General features: G+C 29.2%; 1 protein-coding gene across 11 annotated transcripts in view; it reads left to right on the top strand.

The window, feature by feature from the left end:
- The window catches only part of LOC107994239 (protein eva-1), a 276,448-nt gene that overhangs the window by 191,956 nt on the left and 63,259 nt on the right, over positions 1–21,233 (top strand). For 8 of the 11 annotated variants that reach the window (XM_062077235.1, XM_062077261.1, XM_062077247.1 and 5 more), the window contains 3 exons: positions 5,244–5,382; positions 15,159–15,308; positions 17,992–18,135. In XM_062077235.1, the coding sequence (XP_061933219.1) occupies positions 5,244–5,382; positions 15,159–15,308; positions 17,992–18,135 (433 nt within the window). The remainder of the gene's footprint in view (positions 1–5,243; positions 5,383–15,158; positions 15,309–17,991; positions 18,136–21,233) is intronic. The other 3 variants (XM_062077256.1, XM_062077279.1, XM_062077282.1) reach the window with 1 other exon arrangement.

Here is a 21,233-nt window from a genome sequence, read left to right on the forward strand (position 1 = left end):
AATATGTATCAACTTGTATTCGACTCTCTTATATAACAATGGGACATCACCATGTTAAATGATTCGTTGAGACTATGGTAATAGGTAAATGGTCGAAATCCGGTTGAGTTATGCAAAGCGGATTATATAAAATTAATTGGTCCGGACAGTCACCCAATTTAGTTGTTCAAATCTACACGATTTACGGAAATTATTAGCGGCTGATGTATTTCATCTTTATCCGCCACGTTTCAAATATTAGTAAAATATCTGTTAACGTTTCTGTAGAGAATAATTTTCGTTAATCGAACATCATGAACGTTGGAATGAAGAACTTTTAGCAATTCTCAATAATACAACTATCAAATATTTTATTAATTATTTGCATTTCACTCTTCACTTAATATTGGTCACGCTTTAATCATTAAACGTGCCGAATTCAATTTTCATTTTCGAATAAATCTTCGAAACAGCTCTTCAATATATCAAATTTCATATTTGTCGAAGAATTTTATATTAATCGTATATTGATGTACGATACATTTAGTGCGAAAGAATTATTTCTGTACTTGTTCTAAAAGAAAAAAAAAAATAAAGATTAATAAATTTGATAATATTCTCATTTCATAATTTTAATTATACCCAAAATATACTACTTTTTTTATATAAAGAAATAATTAATCCATTAAATATTATATAGAAAATTAAAAATAACTTTACTATTCAATATCTTAATTTTATAAATATCAACTTGCACACAATTTTTCGGAAACTTTCCGAGATCTGTTATTTTAATAAATTTCATAATTTCAATTAACAAACAATCGTATTTCATACTCACATATACGTACATTCACTCTCAAAAATACCAAATAACTCAAACTTCCGCTCAACTTCCGATACCACGGAAACTCGCCTCAAAATCGGTGTAATATCCAGCAGATTAAAAACGGAAATTCAACATCATCAGCCGGAACGATTTTCGTCAGATACCAGAAGCTCTCGTTGGTTCCGTTGATATCCTGTTTCCGGGACGAATGGAGGAACGAGCGTATCGTTAATCGAGGAATTAATGGACCAACGGGTAAGCGTTGGAGCGTGTAAGATCAGGTTGGCTGTGTGACGAAAGAGGGGATTGGTTTCTGGTTAGGAAACGGGCCGAATACGTGATCATCGATGCACACCTCTGGAAATCGATTTCTCCCGCGAGACGTTCTCTCATTTGTACATAAAACACATAGAAACAAATCGAGAGTTGAAGACTCGATAATTAAATGCGTATCGACAAATCAGAGATGGGCAAAATTTTAATAGTTAAAGTTATTTCAATAAGTTACTTCGATAATTTATTATTTAAAGCATCGATTAATCGTAAAAAGTTGTAATGTCAAACGATTTATAAAGGTTATAGTGAAGAATGGATCAATTAGTTACGAATAAATAATAAGGAAAATAATACTAAATAATTTGGTATTAGAAATTAAATTTCATTCATGTTAAATTAAGTATAATTTTTTTTCTGTGAAAGCAAAACTTCTTAAATATTTTTAAAACAAAATTTTCAATAAATGGGAATTTTTAAGATTTCGAAATTCTAGATAACAGAAATTACAATGAAACGAGAATATTATATTTTTTTCAATGCTGCAATATTCGATATTCTATACAGAAAATATTTATATTCAAATTTTTTAATTAATTCTTTGTTTTAGTTTGTCAAATGCATAAATTAATTTTTAAAATAGAAATAAAATGAAATCAACAACGAAAAAACCTTCAAATAGTATTATCTTTAAAATCCTATATATTCATTTTAGAGAGATGCATCTTTAATATTTAAATATTATAAATCACAGAACAAACGTTATATTTTAAAAAAATTGCACAAGAAGATTCGAATTATTAAAATATTATCTTAACCATCGTTTCTGGGTCACGTTTCAGTTATTAAAAAGCTAATTGTGTTTGACAGTAATTTCATAAAGGATATACTGTTCTACATAAAATCTTGCAAATGAAATATGATAGTTAATTGTGGATTTTTTCTCAAAGAAAAAAAGAATAAAAGGAAAAGATAATATCATTAACAAAATTCTTTTTATAACAATTCAGCATTCATTTTCCTTTCCTAAAATTAGAATTAATTTTAAAAACATATAATAAAAATTTACCTGAAATTCAAATTTCACCAAAAAATTTCTGACGCAAAATTAAGTGGCAATCTTAATATAACTAGAGCAGTGGAATTGAGGCCACGGTTAAGCTCGCAATTTTTCGCCCTTCCATACCTCCCTGTTTTTTTATTTTTACCCCGGCAATTGCAATAACCGCCAAAGAGAGACGCAACATTAATTTCGACTAGACTTCAAAGCGGTTCTGAGACTGTATTGTACCAGGCCGTGGTTCGCGATGCAACTCGACTGCTCTCCTCTTTTCACCTTTGTCCTCTATTCCCTTTCCACCCTTCTCCAATTCTCACCCCATTCACTCTCTTCTTCGAATGACACGATGCATCTCGACAAAAGGGAACTAACGACGGAATAAAGAAGGAAAAGGGAACGCATCTTCGATGACATCGTCCATCCTCGATTTTCCATTCTCATTTTTCGTTTTGGTAATAGCCTTGAAATATGATACTCGAGATCGATTAACAAATCATGCGTGTAGAATTAATACTAATGAAAAATCAGAAAAGAATCGAATAACGCAATGCAAAAATAGTTGAGAACCAAATCGAAATTTTTGAAGAAATTTTATTCATAGGAACTTTGAAAATTATAGAAAAAATATATTTTAATTTAATACTTTGAATATCTGATTTAATATTTAGCAGATAAAATGATATTTTGTTTAACATTGCAGTTCATATATTCGGACATGTAATAAGATATTTCCAGAACAATATATATATATATATTGCAGGAAATATTTGAAATCGATAGGATTAATTACGAAAAAGAATTGGACCATATTCAAAACCTACTGAAATGGGAAAAAAAAGAAGTCACATTAATTTAAAACCAACACATGTCGATTGAACTCTTTTCTGTAGTCTTTGCTTCGTATCGATACTCTCTGTTATCTCTATTATCGAAAATATCGACGAATGGTATATGATTGTTCCAATTTTTTCCAATTTTCTGTGAATTCATTTTATGGATATATATATAAATAAGAAATATTATACAAATGAAAATTATTTAAAGCTTTATCAATAATCTCGAAAAGAATAATGCCTTAATGTAGAAAGGAGGAAAAAGTAGGTCGTGAAGATCATAAGAATTTCAAACATTATTGAGATTTCCTCGCATCTTAAATGCTGCACATTGAAGCTATATTCAAGGGACAGATATGGATTTGAAATGCGGTTTTAAAAGCATATTTATTCTTATTTCCAAACTGATATGCATAAGAAATCTGTTTATTGTCTTCTTTTGATATATTTTCATATTCGATGAATTTTCAATAATATTTTTTATTAAAACTAGGCTAGATTTCATTATATGCAAGAGGAAACGTTCTTATGAATAAATAGAAGTATTCTCAAGAAGATATCAGATATATAAAGGGTTTAATATAATATAAGAAAATTCTTTGAAGAATCGCTCCATTAAAAATGAGTTCCATTACAATTATACTATTTCACTTTCTCAATCACTGAGGAGATATATCCTTGGTTTCTAAATTTTTATTCAATATTTCTTCAATTATTTATTCTATACAAAAATAAATATATCACTGGATTCATTTTTTCAAATAAAAATACTTCATTACAAGATTCATTATCTTGCAAAATGATGCCCAAAATCTTATCTGATCAATGATAAACTGTTGAATCATAAAGAAAATATCTATTCAATATAATAATTCAGTTCACCAATTGATTCTTATATATTGTTTTATGTATTTTAAACCATTCTAATATTCAAAGAAACATGGACATTGATAATTCAAGCACGGCATTATAAAATTACAAGCATAATTAACACCAGAAATCATCATATTGAATATTTTCACTCTATCATCGATTCGATTTATCACACGCATATCCCAACCGGAAAATTAACTCGAATTACGGTATAATTAATCGAAGGAAATTGCAATTATATATTACGGATAATGCACGATTTCAATAAAGTACCTAGTCATTTATGTAAACGAGCATAGATCCCGATGATTTCTGGCCGAATGTTTATTCGTCGCACCCTTTGCACACGATGAAACAAATTTATCATTATGAACACGAGATTAAAACATATTGCCGTTAATATCGAACAGGTAAATTTGTCGTTGCGTTTAAACACGGCTTTATAAAGGACATGTTCGCGATATTCGATAGCACGTCACGAAATGTGCAATCACACACCGATAAATTATGTGTTTTGATAATGTGACATCGTTGGTTTTAAAAATGATATGTCAATATAATTTGCAATAATACGTGTACATCGTAACGAGATCATATAATTGTCAGTGAAACGATTCTAAAAAAATAGAAAAATAACGAGGGATGAAAATGTATTAAAATGTATTAGCAGGAAATCGATATTTTTGAAATGTGAAATTTTATCATTGTTTCGATTAATCTTGTTTTATCATATTTTTGTCTATTCATTTTATCTATATGTAAACTTTCATATAATTTATGAGATAAAAATCAAAGTGACTTTAAAATAATCAATAAAGAAAATATAAAATAATTTGGAGTAAATTAGAATTAAAATTCTTATTAATGCTCGAAACATTGAAGAGATTTTCCAAGAGATTCAAGTTATAACGAATACTCCCTAGTTACTATTACTATTCACAATACAGATTATTTTTGATTAATTGCTTTAAAATCCATCGATGTCATTGAGATTCAAATCTTGAGATAATTGATGAGAAGATATATATATATCTGAAAGTATAAATTTTGGCAAAAGATAATCGATTAGAGGAAACGAAAATATCGCTTATATTTTAATCAATACAACAAATAAGCTTTTAAGAAAGCATTCAGATTAAAAAAAAATATAAAAATAAAACTATATCACTTTCCTCAATATACTCAATATACCTCAATTATATTTATTGAATCAAGAAAGCTCCGAATCATTATGTCGATCCAAAAATCCCTCGAAATTCTCTTTTCTTATAAATTAATATATTTTCGATCAAGTATTAAGAATGACTTTTTCACGTAACAGTATTTTAGTTTTCTTAGATTAAGCTCGAATCGAATCTTATCGTAAAGTGAGCGGGTCGTCTGAATGACGCGTTAGTACTCACTGTTGCAGACGGTGGTGGAAGTATGTCACAAGAAGAGGCAGTGCAAGTTCAACACCAGTCCGAAAACCTTTCAGGGCGATCCGTGTCCTGGATTGCCGAAATACATCGAGGTCGCCTATCAATGCCGTCCTTGTAAGTAATCTTTTTTCTCTTTCTATTATTTTTCTATAAATTTGGATTACTTTTTCTTTCCTTATCTTTCTCTGTCCAATATATTCAAACTGATATTTTTATTTGTATGATAGTTTATTGAAAAATATGCAATAGAATTCGGATAATATCTTGATAAGACAATATGTTAAGAAGTAATTAATCTCTTAGCCGATTGATATGAAATTGTTGTGTTTATTAAGTGACAATTATAAGTAGAAATAATCAGTATTGATCAGACAGTATCGTTACATCGTTATATACTCTTTTAATAACACAAACATACGTTTTATTTCGTTTATTTCACTTATTCAAAATGAACTCCACATTTCGTATTTTTCACCAATATGTATTTTATCTTATATATTGTAAATATTTTTTATCTATCGTATTTTCATTCGTTTTACATTTTTCTTTACATCCAAATTGTATGATGATATGACATAATGTATACATTATATATTGTAACGTCGTGACAATAGATGTAACGATATCTTCAAAGCTTTCAACAATATTCACGATTTAAGATATATGATCGATACACTTATATCCGTGCATGCGCTATTTATTTCAATAAGAAAGAAAGTGCACTCAACGCTCGCTCGATGCATTGAAATGATACACTCTTCTCTTATAAAAAGATTCAATTTTTAAAGAAACTCAAAAATAAATAATAGTAAAAAATATATTTAAAAAATAATAAAAATTTTGTCGATACATATTCGTGATCTTTCAACATGTGAAATTCAAAATACGTTTTTATTTATCTTTAATTCACGCATCGGTCGAGATGCTCTCATAATGCACAAAGCATCTCGAAAAAGTTTGAACCGATGACGAACATAGCAAAAAAGTATTACTGTAAGAATGGTCAAGAGCATTCGCGCGAACGTAACTGAAGACCCGTTTTCAAGAAGAGGTCGTTTCTCCTCGTAGCACTTATCGATGCCGTTTTTACGGCCACGTCGAACATTAGCCCAGTTGAACGTGAAAAGCACGGATATCGATGTAGCTTCGAAAGATTCTTTGCCCGTATTACGAGAAAATGTTGGAAAATGGAGAAAAATTCTGGCCGGTCGTTCCGTTGATGAACGTTCTCGTTTTCGATCGTGGTTTGTCTTGGGAAAGTACTCGTGAACGTAATAGAATATTAAACTTCTTCCATTTTTTGTTTTAGATAGAATGAAAAGTATTACATCTTACATAAATTCAATAAGAATTAATTAGCTGCGTTAGCGAAACCAATTAGATTCCTTTGTCTTTTTGCATTATGGATTATGGAAAAGTGATTTCTTTCGTGATCTGCGATAAAATGGTGAAATAATTGTAACTCATGAGCAAGAGAATAATGCGAAGAGGATAATTCGTCGTAGAAATTTAACTCAAGTTGCGGTTTCATTCAAGATTTGAGTAAATGCTGCAAGAAATACAATACGTATTTCTTGAAGTTTGAATCATACTATCTACAACTTGCTAAAAGTTATCTTGTCTTGATTAAGTTGCATAACTTTGATGCAATTCAAATATTACAACGTTCCATTAAACATTTGGTTAAACGTTTCTCGTTTTACGTATAATAACGACAAGTTTCGTGTTTTAATATACATATTTCGCTATTTGAGATGGAATATTGTAATATTAATGTTTCATGAAATATGAGCAGTTATATATGAAAGTTAAATGTGAAATAAAGGATATAGAATACGCGATATGAATTATGACACACACATATGGAGAATTTTCTTCTATCCTTTTCATATTTTGTTAAAATATATAGAACTTCTTTTCAAAATATATTTTTATAATAAATTTGTTAAAAATATGATAAAGTGATTAAATTTAAGTTATTAAATTGGTATTTTTAATAAATTCTTTGTGAAATATAATATAAATAAAATATTTCATGATGTTTGGAATTTCTTCTCAAGGTATGTTGCTACGGAATTTGTAACGAATTTACATGTTATAATTGATCTCAGTAAATATAGGAATTTTGAATACACGTTATTAGAGATTTTAGAATTTCGCGCGGTATGTAGCTTTATTGAATTTCGCCTTTCACCATTGAATAACTTGAATCGGCAACTTTATTAAATTGTATGAAATTTTGAAATACTAAACGATCGGCATTACTTGCATTCATCAATATTTCGCATATCAGTTTTTATTTTCCTTTTTTTTTAATATAACCTTCTATTTCATTTTCCATAATTTATATTACGAAAAGATTAAAATATCAATATCAAAACTGGAAGAAAACAAAAAAAAGATTCAATTTAACTATCCCATAATTTCATTCTCTTTCTTTCTAATTCAAAATACAATATATTCCACAATTTCATTTTCTCACCAAATCTTTTTATTTCATTAAAGTACAATCAACAACTTTTGCATTCCACAATTCCATTATCCAATCATCTTCTTTCTTTCTTTTCACTAAAAATTCTTCTTCGTTCTCATTTGATCCATTTTAATCAAAACTCTAGTAATCAACGAGCGAAAAACTCCTTCCATCCGGATATTGTTAATTACAACAAGATGAGCATATCAAACGACATTCATAGAAACACAGCAAAAGAATCAGTGTGTCTTCCGACAAAAATTACTTGAAACTTGTTACTGCAACAGGTTGTCGCCGTATTGTGAATGCATGGATCCGTATGCCCTCGTTTCTACGCCGTTAATACACATATTTTACTGAACTGGTGTAATAAACATGCCTTCCCTTCAGTTTTACGTTCTCGCCACGTGGAACCACGATATTTCATTTACCTAAGATCCTGAACACACGGACGACGTTCCAGTCGATACGTGGCCATTTATTAACGGGTGCGCTGTTAAAGCGTGGCAGTTTTCCAATTTCGTGAAGTTCTTAGACGTTGCCTGTGTATGTATAAATTGTTAAAGATCGTGAAATCAATTCCGACTTTCTACGATAATGGATTGTGAAAGAATTAGAAAGCGTTGAATTTTTCAATTTCCATTTCAATGGCCATTTTATCATGTGTATAATACGTCTTATGCTTAACAATATAACGCCGTACGTCGATCATGGCAAGCGTCGATTGTAACGCTGTGACTTGGACAGACGCGTATTACATCGTATTATTCGCAACATAGAAACGGTATAGTAAGCGATATCGCATCATATATGCGGCCATGAAGGCGACATTCAGTGGACAAACGGTTCAACCAAACAGACCTCGATCGATCGTCATAGACGTGGCAAATGCCACTTGAATCGCGATGTTCGATCAATAGGATTCGGAGAAATTTGAAAGGAGGACACGAATTAAGATGTTCACGAATTTTCCTCAAATGGAATTCCAATTTGCAGGAGTAAATTTACACAGGAATGAAATAATTTCAATTAATTTCTTGAATCTTGTTTAAAATAATAATATTTAAAATAATAATATTAATATTTGAACATTTCGTTAAGGTATTAAATTATTATATTTCAGTAAAAAAAAGTTAATTAGTTTCTTTAGGAAATCTATGCTATGCTTGCAAATAATCCAGATCCAACAAATTCTTTTTGCTCATATTTAATGATTTCGTTAGAGTTCTGAGCTAAATACGTTATGTGTATCTACTATGGCTAGATATTTAATTTACTTTGATAAGTACATCCGAGTACAAAAACAATTAAATTATTTCAACTATGCTACTTGATTTAATCAAATAAGTAAGAAGGTACGCTTGTTTATTAAACTGTTCGATGGAAGACTTTATTATTAAAAGTTAAAGTTATTTGTCAAACAATCTTGACAACTTTTGAAACGCTTCTCTGTATATTACTTTACGCGATTATTCATAGACAACAAATTCTAGAATTTGAGTTGTAAAGTTAAAATTAAAAAAAAAGAAAATATGAAAAGTATGAACACATAATAAAATATCTGTAGTCAATTCAGTAGTGCAAGTCAATAATTCAATCGTCTATAATATAAATGCCATACATTGAAGAAATATAATTAATATCGAAAGTTAAATAAAAGATCGTTGTCATATAAAAGATACACAAAATAAAAGAAAAAAAAATAAACATGATTCAATAATTACAACGATTGAGCATAATTTTCTTTCAAATAGATCAAGATTTATCGCAAAAGTTTCTAGATTCTAGAATGAATTAATGACACGCAATTGAAACACGATCTAAAATTACACGTTACATATTGTGAGCGTGCAAATTGTATCAGTCAAATTAATTTTGTTGCACTCTGCATTGTCGTTTAATTAAATAAATGACAATAAACAGAAGTGTTTCGCTCGCTTGTGATTGTATCTGTCACCTGATCGAATTATTATTTAAGTTTAATTATCTGAGAATCGGATTATTCATCCTTCGTTGAGGAAAAATCTATAATACTTGTATTTAATGCATTTATATATAATATAGCACACGTCTGATTCAGAATTAGATTTAATTGGATTGGATAGTTGATAATTTTAATGTATACGTAGATTTATAGTTCAGATTTGTCTAGATCTTTTTTAACAGCTGAGCCACATTTGTTCATCCCCTATTTTTCTCTATTTTATTAAAATCTTATTTTAAAAATCCACCATGTAGGTCACATGAAATTGTAATTCTACTAAGATTAAAACTTATGAAGAAAGAAAGAGATTCAAGATAAGGCTAGAAACTTGTGTTATATTTAATGCAACAATGAGAAAACTTGGATAGAAATTTGTGACCAAGTAAAAAAATTTGTTGCTAAACGAGAAACGATTGTTTAAGAATGATCGATGTGATAACAAATTGCATTTTTTTTGCAATGTTAAAAAGAATTTTTATTATTATCTAATTTTTTAAAATTTATTTCCATCTATCAGATGGATGTCGCTTGACCTGAAACAAAAATAATGAATTGTTACAAAAATAAAATTCATAAAAATATTTCATTCAAATGAAAGTTGTTACATTAAAAAATAATTAGTAAGTTCAATTATTACTCTTGTTATTATTTTAATTGTCACCCTATATATTCTTTTAACAATATAGAAATCTTCATTCTCCCATTATATTTGATATCAATTTATTTGAAAATATATTTTATTCTTTTTTTCTTTTTTCTTTTTTTCTAATAAAATTACTTAAAATCAATACATTGGCACATTAACAATACATCCTGTTCACGTTACTAATAACAACCATGAAATCATTATTGATTTCACTGAATCACTTGTTCTGATTTCGATTGACATTCAGCATCTATTCTACATGCACATCGTATTTATATTCTCTTTTTCCTTTCTCCTCTCTTAATCTTTCTCTCTTTTTTTGCATGTAGTCATCTTTTTTTTTCTAGGACAACAAGTTATATGGAAAAAAATCCATTGAAACGCTGGTTCTAATACGAAATTATTACACATTCCTGACCGGAATGATTGAAACATTCCAATTTCTTCAAATATCGTGTAATATGATCCTGGAAAACCGCTGAGATCGTCAATCAATTAAGACTGAAGCTATTAATTTTCAATATATAACATTGAAACGATATTTATTTCACGAGAAAAAAAAATTCTATATTTTTTCATTTTCATTTTTTGCAACAAGTGTATCAAAGAGAAATGTATGAGTTTAGGATGATTTATTCTACTTGTGTATAATTTCATCATTTTCTAAATTTATGTAGTTTACTTTCTTTGTTAGAGTAAAGTTATTAATTAGCTATTTTAAAATTAAGCCAATTTATTTTTCGAGAATATAAATCGAATAAGACATGAAATGAAACATAGAAAATTTAGATCTCAATTTCATAGATCTTTAGATCGTTTATTAAACAATTCAATGAATTATTCACGATTTTGAAGGAGAAAAAAAATGTTATACTTTTGTTTCAATTATATTAAACAAGCAATGATAATAATTCTTATTACATTTCCGTTTTATTCGAATAAAATTCCCGCAAAATATCAAAAATCAAATTCATTACAGCGCACATTATACCGATCACAAACACACAGATTTCAAGCTGAGATTCATCAATCATAGGACAAAGCGACGACGTTTAAACGGCGGTGGAACGTCGTCGACTCGACCGCAAAGAAAAACGAATTAGTCAAATGAAGCACGTTTGGCTAATGACGCCAAGTGCAATAAGTAGCACGTGTGTAGTCGCATAGATTTGCGGCTGACACGTGAGGCGTCGCCTGCTTTTGGCACGCAATGTGACACGTGTAACGTGTATTTGTCTTGTTGATTCATCGCATTCGAATTACCGTTTTATTCTCTATCTTCTTACGATTACTTTTGCGCCAATTTGTCAGCAACTTTGTTTCTGCCCGATTAATACGCGCTTGAGTTATGATTGTATACGTTGTTGAAATTTTACAATTAATTCTTATACGCATCTATGTATCTACTTTCTTGTTAATTTATTTTTAATGTTTGTTTATTTTATTAAAATCATTTTAATCTTTCTAATTTTTCCGAATCATTCACACACGAATCATTGTCTTAATCTAAAAAAATTTTGTTTAATGTTATTGAAGATACAATAAATATCTATCTATATACTATAAATATCTAAGTATAAGATTTACCCCTTTCAAATAGTGATTGATCCTGTTCCATCTAGTCTCTATTAGCGACGTCATTGGATATCTGGAAGCTGGTCACAGCTATAGACATGACAGAACACACACGAAAATTCGAGATGCCATCGAAAGTGGGTCGATCGAAGAGCTAGCTTGTTGAAAAAGCTTTATGCTGGGTCTATTGTCGTCTCGAGTGCTCGGTGCTGAAAGAATTGCCTCTTATATCCACATCTTTGCGTCTTTTTTGCGTTTTTTTTTAACCAATTAAAGCTTCAAACTGGACATTTCGAAAAATTGTACAATGAAGTTTTCTTCCTATTTTTCTACAAAATTTTACGAATCATTGTATACCTTCCATCTTTAATGAATCTCGTTATTTGCTCGATCAATTATTTCGATCATTCGCTATTAAAAATTTTAAATATTTAGAATTTGTATATAATTATATTTTATGATTCTTACATTTAATTTTGAAAATTATCTTCTACTTTTCCAACAGTAAGTTCTGTTTCATAGCATCTCTGCTTCCTAATCACACCAATCGTGCTTTAGTTATCGTAGTAAGTTCGTACTCGTATTATTAATTAGAAACCATAGTTTCATAATAGCCATGCTTGATTCAATAATAATTATGCGAGTTTCGAGCATAATTCTGAGAATGATCGTAACGTTGCATCAAAATTATTTATTTTATTAAAAATTTATTAATATTTATAAAAAGTTTATATTTATAGAAAATTTTATTTTGATTAGATTTATTTTCGATTATTTCTTGTATCGAAAATTTCATCAAATTTATGAGTGGCAATATAGACTTGAAATTAGGAAATCATTTTGTAACTCGCAAATTTATGGTATTACTTTCGAAATATTCTGGCAAAGGAAGTCCCTCGAGAAATAGGATTATTATTAGGGACATACTAGGCTAAGTTCATTCTCACATAAGAGAAGGGTCAGCAGTTTAACCAGCAGAGTCACTAAAATGTTATTGTATTACAAGTATCACTTGTAGCATAAGTAGTACTTATCTCAAGAACTCATTATCAGATTATTTAGCACTGAAGTGTTGCTACTATCTGTAGATATGCGTATAAAATTCATAACAAAGCTATGTTATGAATTTCATGTGAATTACAATTTACTAATTGATAAAGCTTTTCAATTAAAAATTACATAAGATGTATATCAAACAGTTAATATACTAATAGATAATTCTGAAAAATTTCTGATTGAATACCAAAGATAATTATTTTATTTATGATTCAATTATGATTCAGTTATGATTCAATAACACCCTTTATCCATATACAACTGCAATTTATCTTTTTTAATGCTCGTTGCTCGATTTTCTTATAATAGTTTGTATAATATCAATCATCATGATTTATTGGAATAACAGGAATACGATGATAATTATAAAAAAAAATCATGTTTGACAAGTCAGAATGATACAATTTATTCGATTTTCATTATAATTTAATTCCAATAAATTTGATCTCCGTCGTAATTAATATTCGACGTATTTAATTGGACAATTCGTACAATGGCTTCTACGAAACTTCTCCGTATAATTGCAATCGCATAGCATCTTCGTAATTGATATCTTAGAATGCCAATTATTCAGACATTAATCATCCGTAAATTGATTCGCCTATGAGAATATCATGTATTCTCGTCGACAGAAATTCTTGACTTTGAGACGTGGAAACAGTCGCGTGCTTATATTCAAGATCGTTAGATTTCTATACTCGAGAGTTTCGTGAATATAATCAATAGTGGAAATTGTATTACCAGATTAAACTGATTCCTAACTTGCTAGGTAATCTATCACAATTCTGAAATGCAGATTGAATATAAAATTCATTAATTCAATGATATTCGAAGGAATCATGATGTTTCGTATTATCTTTATCTTTGATTAATTTCAATTTTCAATTGAAATTTTAATCGAAGTATCCGTTTAAGAATAATTTTGATATTAATTTCAATTTTATATGTAATAATAATTGAGATTTTAATTTAATGTATACGAAATACGGATAGACATTGTTTGCAGATAGTCTGTCACACATTGTTCATGAATATTATATGTGAGCTGTTATATACATTGTGTCACGTGCTGTAATATATTATATGTCCATATCTTACAGTACTCTGCTAATTGTCTCCAGGTATCTAGAAACCTTGTTCATGTGCGTGAAACTGATATAATTGAAGAACAACATATTTTGTCACTCTATCGAATTTATTAACCCTTAAAAGAAAAATTTTTCAAGTAATAATAATTTAAAAATATATTTTTATAACAAAGATAGCATGTCTTTCTAAACAGAGATATAATTCAAATTTCTATAGTATTTAGAATATTTAGAGTATTTCATTTTACCTTATGCTCTCTTGAAACTACTTGAACTCACTAAAATTTAATCTAATACATTATTCTATGCGAACAATAATAATAATGACAAATGATCCATCCTATATAATTCTCTGGAATTTATAGATAGTGCACCTTATACAAAAACAAAATCTCAAGAATGAAGCATTCACCGTTCCAATAAGGATCGCAAAGCTTCATTGTGCGATCATAAAAACGTGACATCGTAAAAAATGCTTGATCTGATTAGCTTTGAAATTCACAATTAGGGAACTATAACGAGATTGTGCAGATTTTTATCCGGAATTTCAGAATTCTTGGGAAAAATATTTGCATAGATATATGAATATATTCGGATACAAAATATTACAAATAAACCAGTTCGAATAACAATAAGAGAATATGAATACAGGCAAAGTTTTTGACGGTTTTTCAATAAACGTTGACAACACGGTTTATAACTAAAAGAGAGAAACATCATTTCTGAAAAACGTTTTCGAAAAATATCGATAAAAATGTATCATATTCTTTTAACAAAAATAAAATGTAACGGGAAATAGTACAAACATTTTCCAATAAAACGATATTAATATCGTTGTTATTTAAAAAGAAAGAAAGAAAGAAAGAAAGAAAGAAAAAATATTAGAATTTCACTGAAATTTGAGAAAAGTTTAAAAAAAAAATTAAAATTTTGTTATTTCTATATTCATATTTCTTGAAAACTATCTCTCGTAAACTTGTCAAAGTCCAAACGTAATTACGTTCTACGTTGCAATAAAAAATAAAAGTTGGACGATGAATTTATTAAAAACTTCCTTTCATATTTCAGATGAGTTCAGAAGTAAAGTTGCCTGTGAGAATGATGTCATCAATCTTGTCTGCCATCCAGGACAGAGGGTTGCCATTTTCAGTGCATCGTTCGGTAGAACGGAGTACGAATCCCTTCAATGTCCACAACCCCACGACGTAAAGGAGGAAAGTGAGTAGAAAATTGTAAAATCTTAAAATTTCACTCCTTAATATCACAATTACGTATTTCGTTTAAGGGTTAATGGATTAAAATTAATCTTGATTTCACGCCATCTGTAAATCTAAACCTTATTTTCGTTTCGCGTAAAAATTGTAAGAATGTTCGCTTGTAAAACTAAACTTTCGACCATCGAGGAATAAATTTTTAGCTGTTGGAAAGATTTAAAAACACTTTTAAGTTAACGTCTTAATAATTCTACTAAATATCGTTCTCTCGAATCGTGAAAGTCCTCAAGGAAAGTAACGGCCAAAAAAGATATTTGGAAGTTAGCCGGGTCATTAAATGTTTACGCGAGCGTAAACATTCATGAGCGCGCTGTTAAAGCAAGAGCATATATCTACCTTGTAATGGTATACTTATGAATCTCAAATCTGTTTTTCAAAAGATTTATAGCAATATCAATATTCCTTTTATCTCGATGAAATATTATTCTTTAATTTTATCTTACGTTTCGACTTTGTAAAATAGCTTTTTATTTAAAAGTATTTTCCTTCATAAGTCTATTAATTGTATTAAAGTGTTTTAAACTCAATAATTTCTATTGAATAAAATCATCGTGACTTTTGTGTTTTCTAAAGATTGGAGGATCGATACTCTTTTGTTCCTTCCATATTCATTCCTGAGCGGATTTTGCAATGAATAAATCAAATATATATCGATATTTAAATCAATTTCATTATCATAAATTAAAAATTATGCGTTGAAATAATACGTATTTAAAATTCCTTTCAAAGGTTTAAATATACTTGAAAATTTGTATATCAAATTCTAAAAATCTTAAAAACATTTGTTCCTTCTTTTCATTTCATAAAATTAGTTCAGATAGTCCACGATGTTAAAACAAATCCGTGAAATTGCACATTTGCATTCAATGGCGGTTCGAATCGATTCGAAGTGGTGGACTTTACGAAGCTGGGGGTTGCTATCAACCCATTCGTGACGTTGTCCAGATGGCATCTTCGCGACAGCAACCCTCGAAAACATTGAAATACTATCACTCACTGTGAAAGGATTTCCTTATCCAATGACTTCGTCTCTCCCTGATCTCGTTAATCAACGAATTTTTCTGCAAATGTTTACGATGAACTCTATCTCGATTTTTCAGTCGTAAACGTATCCGTGGAAAAATTATTTCAACACATTCTACTGAATCTTAAACGTTTTATTTCCGTAAGATAATACATTTGAATTTTTCTGTGACACGTAGATATGAAAATCATGAAAATCAGAAAGTGGATATTTTCGACGAAATGGAACAGTTTCGAACAATTTTTGAAATATAGGTTATTTGAAAAGTAAAATTTTTAGTTTTAAATCTCTAATTCAAATTCCAACTCTGATATCAAAGTATGTTAAATATTATAAAAATTGGAAAAAACTTTTGATAATCGTGAATACATGAAATTTTATATTATTCGTGCCAATATAAAAATTCTAGCGTAACAGTAATTGTGTTACGCATGAGAAATTAATGGTTTTACATTTTTTGTGTTTGATTAACTCTGGAGAATGATCTTTATCGTTTAGAATAAAATTCTACAGTTCTACAGCTCGTTCGATTATTAAAATTTAACATCTATCGTAATTTTCACTCCCGTTCTTCTTCCTACAAAGATTTTTATTAAAATTTTTGAAATTAAATGAGAATGGAACTCTTTATTAATTTTCTCTATCGAATAAATTCTCGAATCAATGAAGTCCTTCTCGCGGTCGACGAGGCAATATAACCAGTTCAAAAGTTTCCTCTCATGTTCTTTAATTCCACTCGAACGTGACAATGAAATACACGTAATAGTCGTTTTACCAATGATTCTCCATGATATTATTATCCACAATATCGATTCAATCTGCGTGTTCTTTAATCACGTGACATATAATCCGGTTTTATCACGTCAATAGAATACAAAAGAAATTTGTTATAACAACGACGAAAAAAAAAACAATTCAAATTAACGATTCAAAAGGGGATGCGAAAAAAAATTGATAAAATTACAATTTAATTCCTCGAAAAAAGTATAGAAAAATTTCCGTATATTGGTGTGTTATTGAAAATTAATATATTAAATTTATTCAACTTTATAGACGCTTAATTAATATCAGGAAATTTTTATCAAAGATTCTTTCATTCTTCATTTTGTATCAATGAAACATTTAACAAAATATTTATAATTAATTCCTTTATGTTATACTTAATCAAAAAAAAACAATTTCCGTAGATTTATTTCGAACCAGAGTTCATAAAAAACGAAGGGAAGATACCTTACGCGATCAATATTCTCAGAAAATAAAGCAGGGCGAAAGAAACAAAAATATCAAACAAAACCATCGAGAGATTCTTTTCAAAGTGAACAAAAAGGAAATAAAACAAGGCTTTGTATTCGTACGAGAGGGATACGGGATTCATGTCAAGCGTGGGATTATTAACCATAGATTGATGAAGTTGACATTTCCATTAAGCGCGGTGAAGTAGTCACAGTCAACCTTTAATCCGACATTCAGTTTTCATCCGGCGAACGATCCATGCAATTACTGATAAGCTGGAAAGCCAGCTCTCTCTCTCTCTCTCTCTTTTTTTATCCTCGACGAAACTACGGACAAATGCGCTGAATAGATCAATTTTGTCTGGTTACAGCTTGCATGGCATCGTACGCGACAGAAACTGTGATGAATTTGTGCCATGGAAAACGACGCTGTTCGGTGGTCGCAAACAGTTCGACATTCGGTGAACCATGTAGCCCGGAAAGCAGAACGTATTTGAAAGTTGTTTACACGTGTGGTGAGTTTGATTAATATATACGCTTATTATAAGCGTATTGATTATTATTATATAATGAATATATCTATTAATTTTCGTTTGAATAAAAATAGATATTATAAATGAACCGGTGCTCGGTTAAAAAGTTATTGATATTTTAAATTATATAACTTTGTAAACAAAAAAAAATAAATGATGGTATAATCATTAGAATTAATTGAAAATTATAGAAAATTAAATTATTGATTGTTGTACGATTTTTTTTTTACAAAAAAAAATTATAAAGGTTTAAAATATTAACAATTTTTCATCGAGTGCTAATTCACTTATTACTTTTTTATTGTATACAATATTAAATTTATATTTTTATTTATTATATAATAACAAATATGATAGATATTATTTATAAATTGGATAAAGATAAGAAGTGTGAAATTCATTTAAAATTTAATTGAAAATTAATTTACGGAAAGGCGGAATATTAATTAATATTCACAATTGAAATAATTTATCTTTATATTTCGAATCAATTTTAAAGCAAAGAGTATTTTCAATTAATCATTTAATTTCTCAGTTTCTCAAATATTTAACCTCATTAAACAATCCAAAATGAACTTTCTTCATTTATTCAATTGGGTAATTGCCAACAGATCCGTATCCTAATCACAGCTTCATTAAAGAAACAATTTCCAATACTATTACCTCTTTCCATCCATCCAATTAATGTAAATTGATACAAATATTCTCATTTCATTTATTATCTTTTAATTTATTATTCCACAGAACATTTCAACGTTAATTTAATTCTACCGATTGTCCATGAACTCATCAATCTCAATCCTTCGACGCGATATCACATGTGTTACGAATAAATTTTTCAAGTGAATTTTTAAATCGCTATTTTCATATACATTCGGTTATTATTCGCAGAACGAGAGAAATCGATAGTCAAATGTTATAACGCGCCTCATCGCGAATATTTGGAACGAATTTGGATATTTTTCACGTGCGACAAATGGAGCGGAACATTTGTTTCCCGCGAAACGTCATATTCTCTGTGATCTCTTATGAAACGGTTCGCCCGGGAAAATTGTTCGTTCTTACGTAATAAATCACCGCGTATTTTTAATGCACGAGTGAAAACAAGGGGGATGGTGGCCAATTTAATTTGGATCGTGAACAAACACTACCTCGTGATCAAACAATTTTTACAAACAATTTCACATCTGAGATGCGTTAATTCGCATCATTTAATAATAAAAAGTTTTATTTGATTTTTTTTTGCAATATTTAAAAAACATTCCGATTCGATGATCGTGTAATTACGTGTGCATCATGTCCAATTCTGTTGAAATAAATCGATGAGGAAGATTGAAATAAAAATATTAAAATTTAAAAACGTTTTGCGAGATAGAATATATATATATGGAATTATTTAGTTAAAATTCATAAATTAGGAAATATTATACACATTCTATTAACTCAAATAAGAATTATTTTATAAAAATTTCATTTGCAATATATAATTTATATTTATATATATATTATTTTCATTTCATCCAATATATAATTACACTTATCATTTAAACTTACATCTTTTCTGTAATAAATATTATTTGAAAGAAATGTTTATTCAAACAATAATCTGCATGATTTGAACAATCTGAAATAATCAAAATGAATAAAATAAAGAAATTTTTTAACTAGATAAAATACAGAGACAAGAAATATTTTCCAGAGATGTTTTTAGCAACCACGAACAGTATATAACCAATTATAGATTTGTTTGTTTGGCAATCATGCCAAACAAGACTCTAGATTAATATATATGAACTGAGAGCGATAACAAAGATCGACGATATCGAAAAATATCGAGAAATAGAATGATCTCGCAGCATTGACAGAGTCTCCCAATTAAACAAATAAAATTCTATTGGAAGATCATCATTCATTCATCTTTCACTTTGTCTCTGATATCAGTCTCTAATCGATCTTTGTCACTGTCTTCCAACCAATAACAACACGTGATGACAAAAGAACGAATAGATGAAACAGAAAGGGAAATGCCCAGTCATCTTTTAGCAAATGCACTATAATTTAATGCCCATTTGTTCTACTAAGTGATGTAGCAATCGCATCATGTTACTCTGTTCACAATTAGCTTTTTCCTCTTCTACTATTACCAAATAAAACGTGTGACGTCACGTGTTGAAAATCTAGAAGCTTGTGGATGACAGAGACTGTTTCAATTCCGGATCTAATGAGCAAGCAACATCCGCCATCAAGTCGGAAATTCATGTTATCGGCGTCGATTGACCCAAAAAGCTCAAGGACGATTGACACGGCCTTCCGGCTCGTGGTAAGTTCTTCTGCTGATAGCTTTTCACTGCGAACGGCCCGTTTCTACATTTAATGGCCAGTCAGTCCATAAAGGAAAGTAATCGCTTAATAGCCATTGTTTGGACCGGCAAGTGAATAATGATCTGTCGTATTCCATTCGAAAGTTCCACCATTGGTAACCTTTAATACTTGGAATTCGCCAATTTTCGAGCACGTTAAATGGGAATGAATTCTTCTCCTGAATTTCTTCTCATTCCTTTGAGATAAATATTTCAATGAGCTTTAATGATGGATTTCAGGCCGTTATCTAGTTATATATTACTTAAAGTTTGATCATTGAACTGAGATATTTGAAAAATGAGAAGTTTTAAACAATATTCCTTTTCTTGTTTAATTATGAATAAATTTGACGATGAGCTATGTCAAATGCATGAAGAAGATGCATTTCTTGAGAATGCAAAAGGATTTTCAGAAATATCGTGTACGAGGCTATTAATTTGTTGCTCGTTATTCAGATGAGATTCTCAATGAGAAAACTTTGCAAAGAATTAATTTATGATTGAAGCGTGAACGAGAAAATCAGAAACGTAAATTAGAAACTAGCAATCGTGATATACGATGTACATATCTAATATATTCGAGTTACCAGAAAATTTTTTAAAAACTTTTTTCTTGAATAATGAAAATTTATTCGTTTTACATAAAACGAATAAATATATTCAGCATTCCTTATTGTACATCTCTCTATACGATATTTCTTTTCATAAAAAGGAAAATAA

Source organism: Apis cerana, linkage group LG1, assembly GCF_029169275.1.
Source record: "Apis cerana isolate GH-2021 linkage group LG1, AcerK_1.0, whole genome shotgun sequence".
In the NCBI taxonomy this organism is placed as follows: Eukaryota; Metazoa; Arthropoda; class Insecta; order Hymenoptera; family Apidae; genus Apis; species Apis cerana.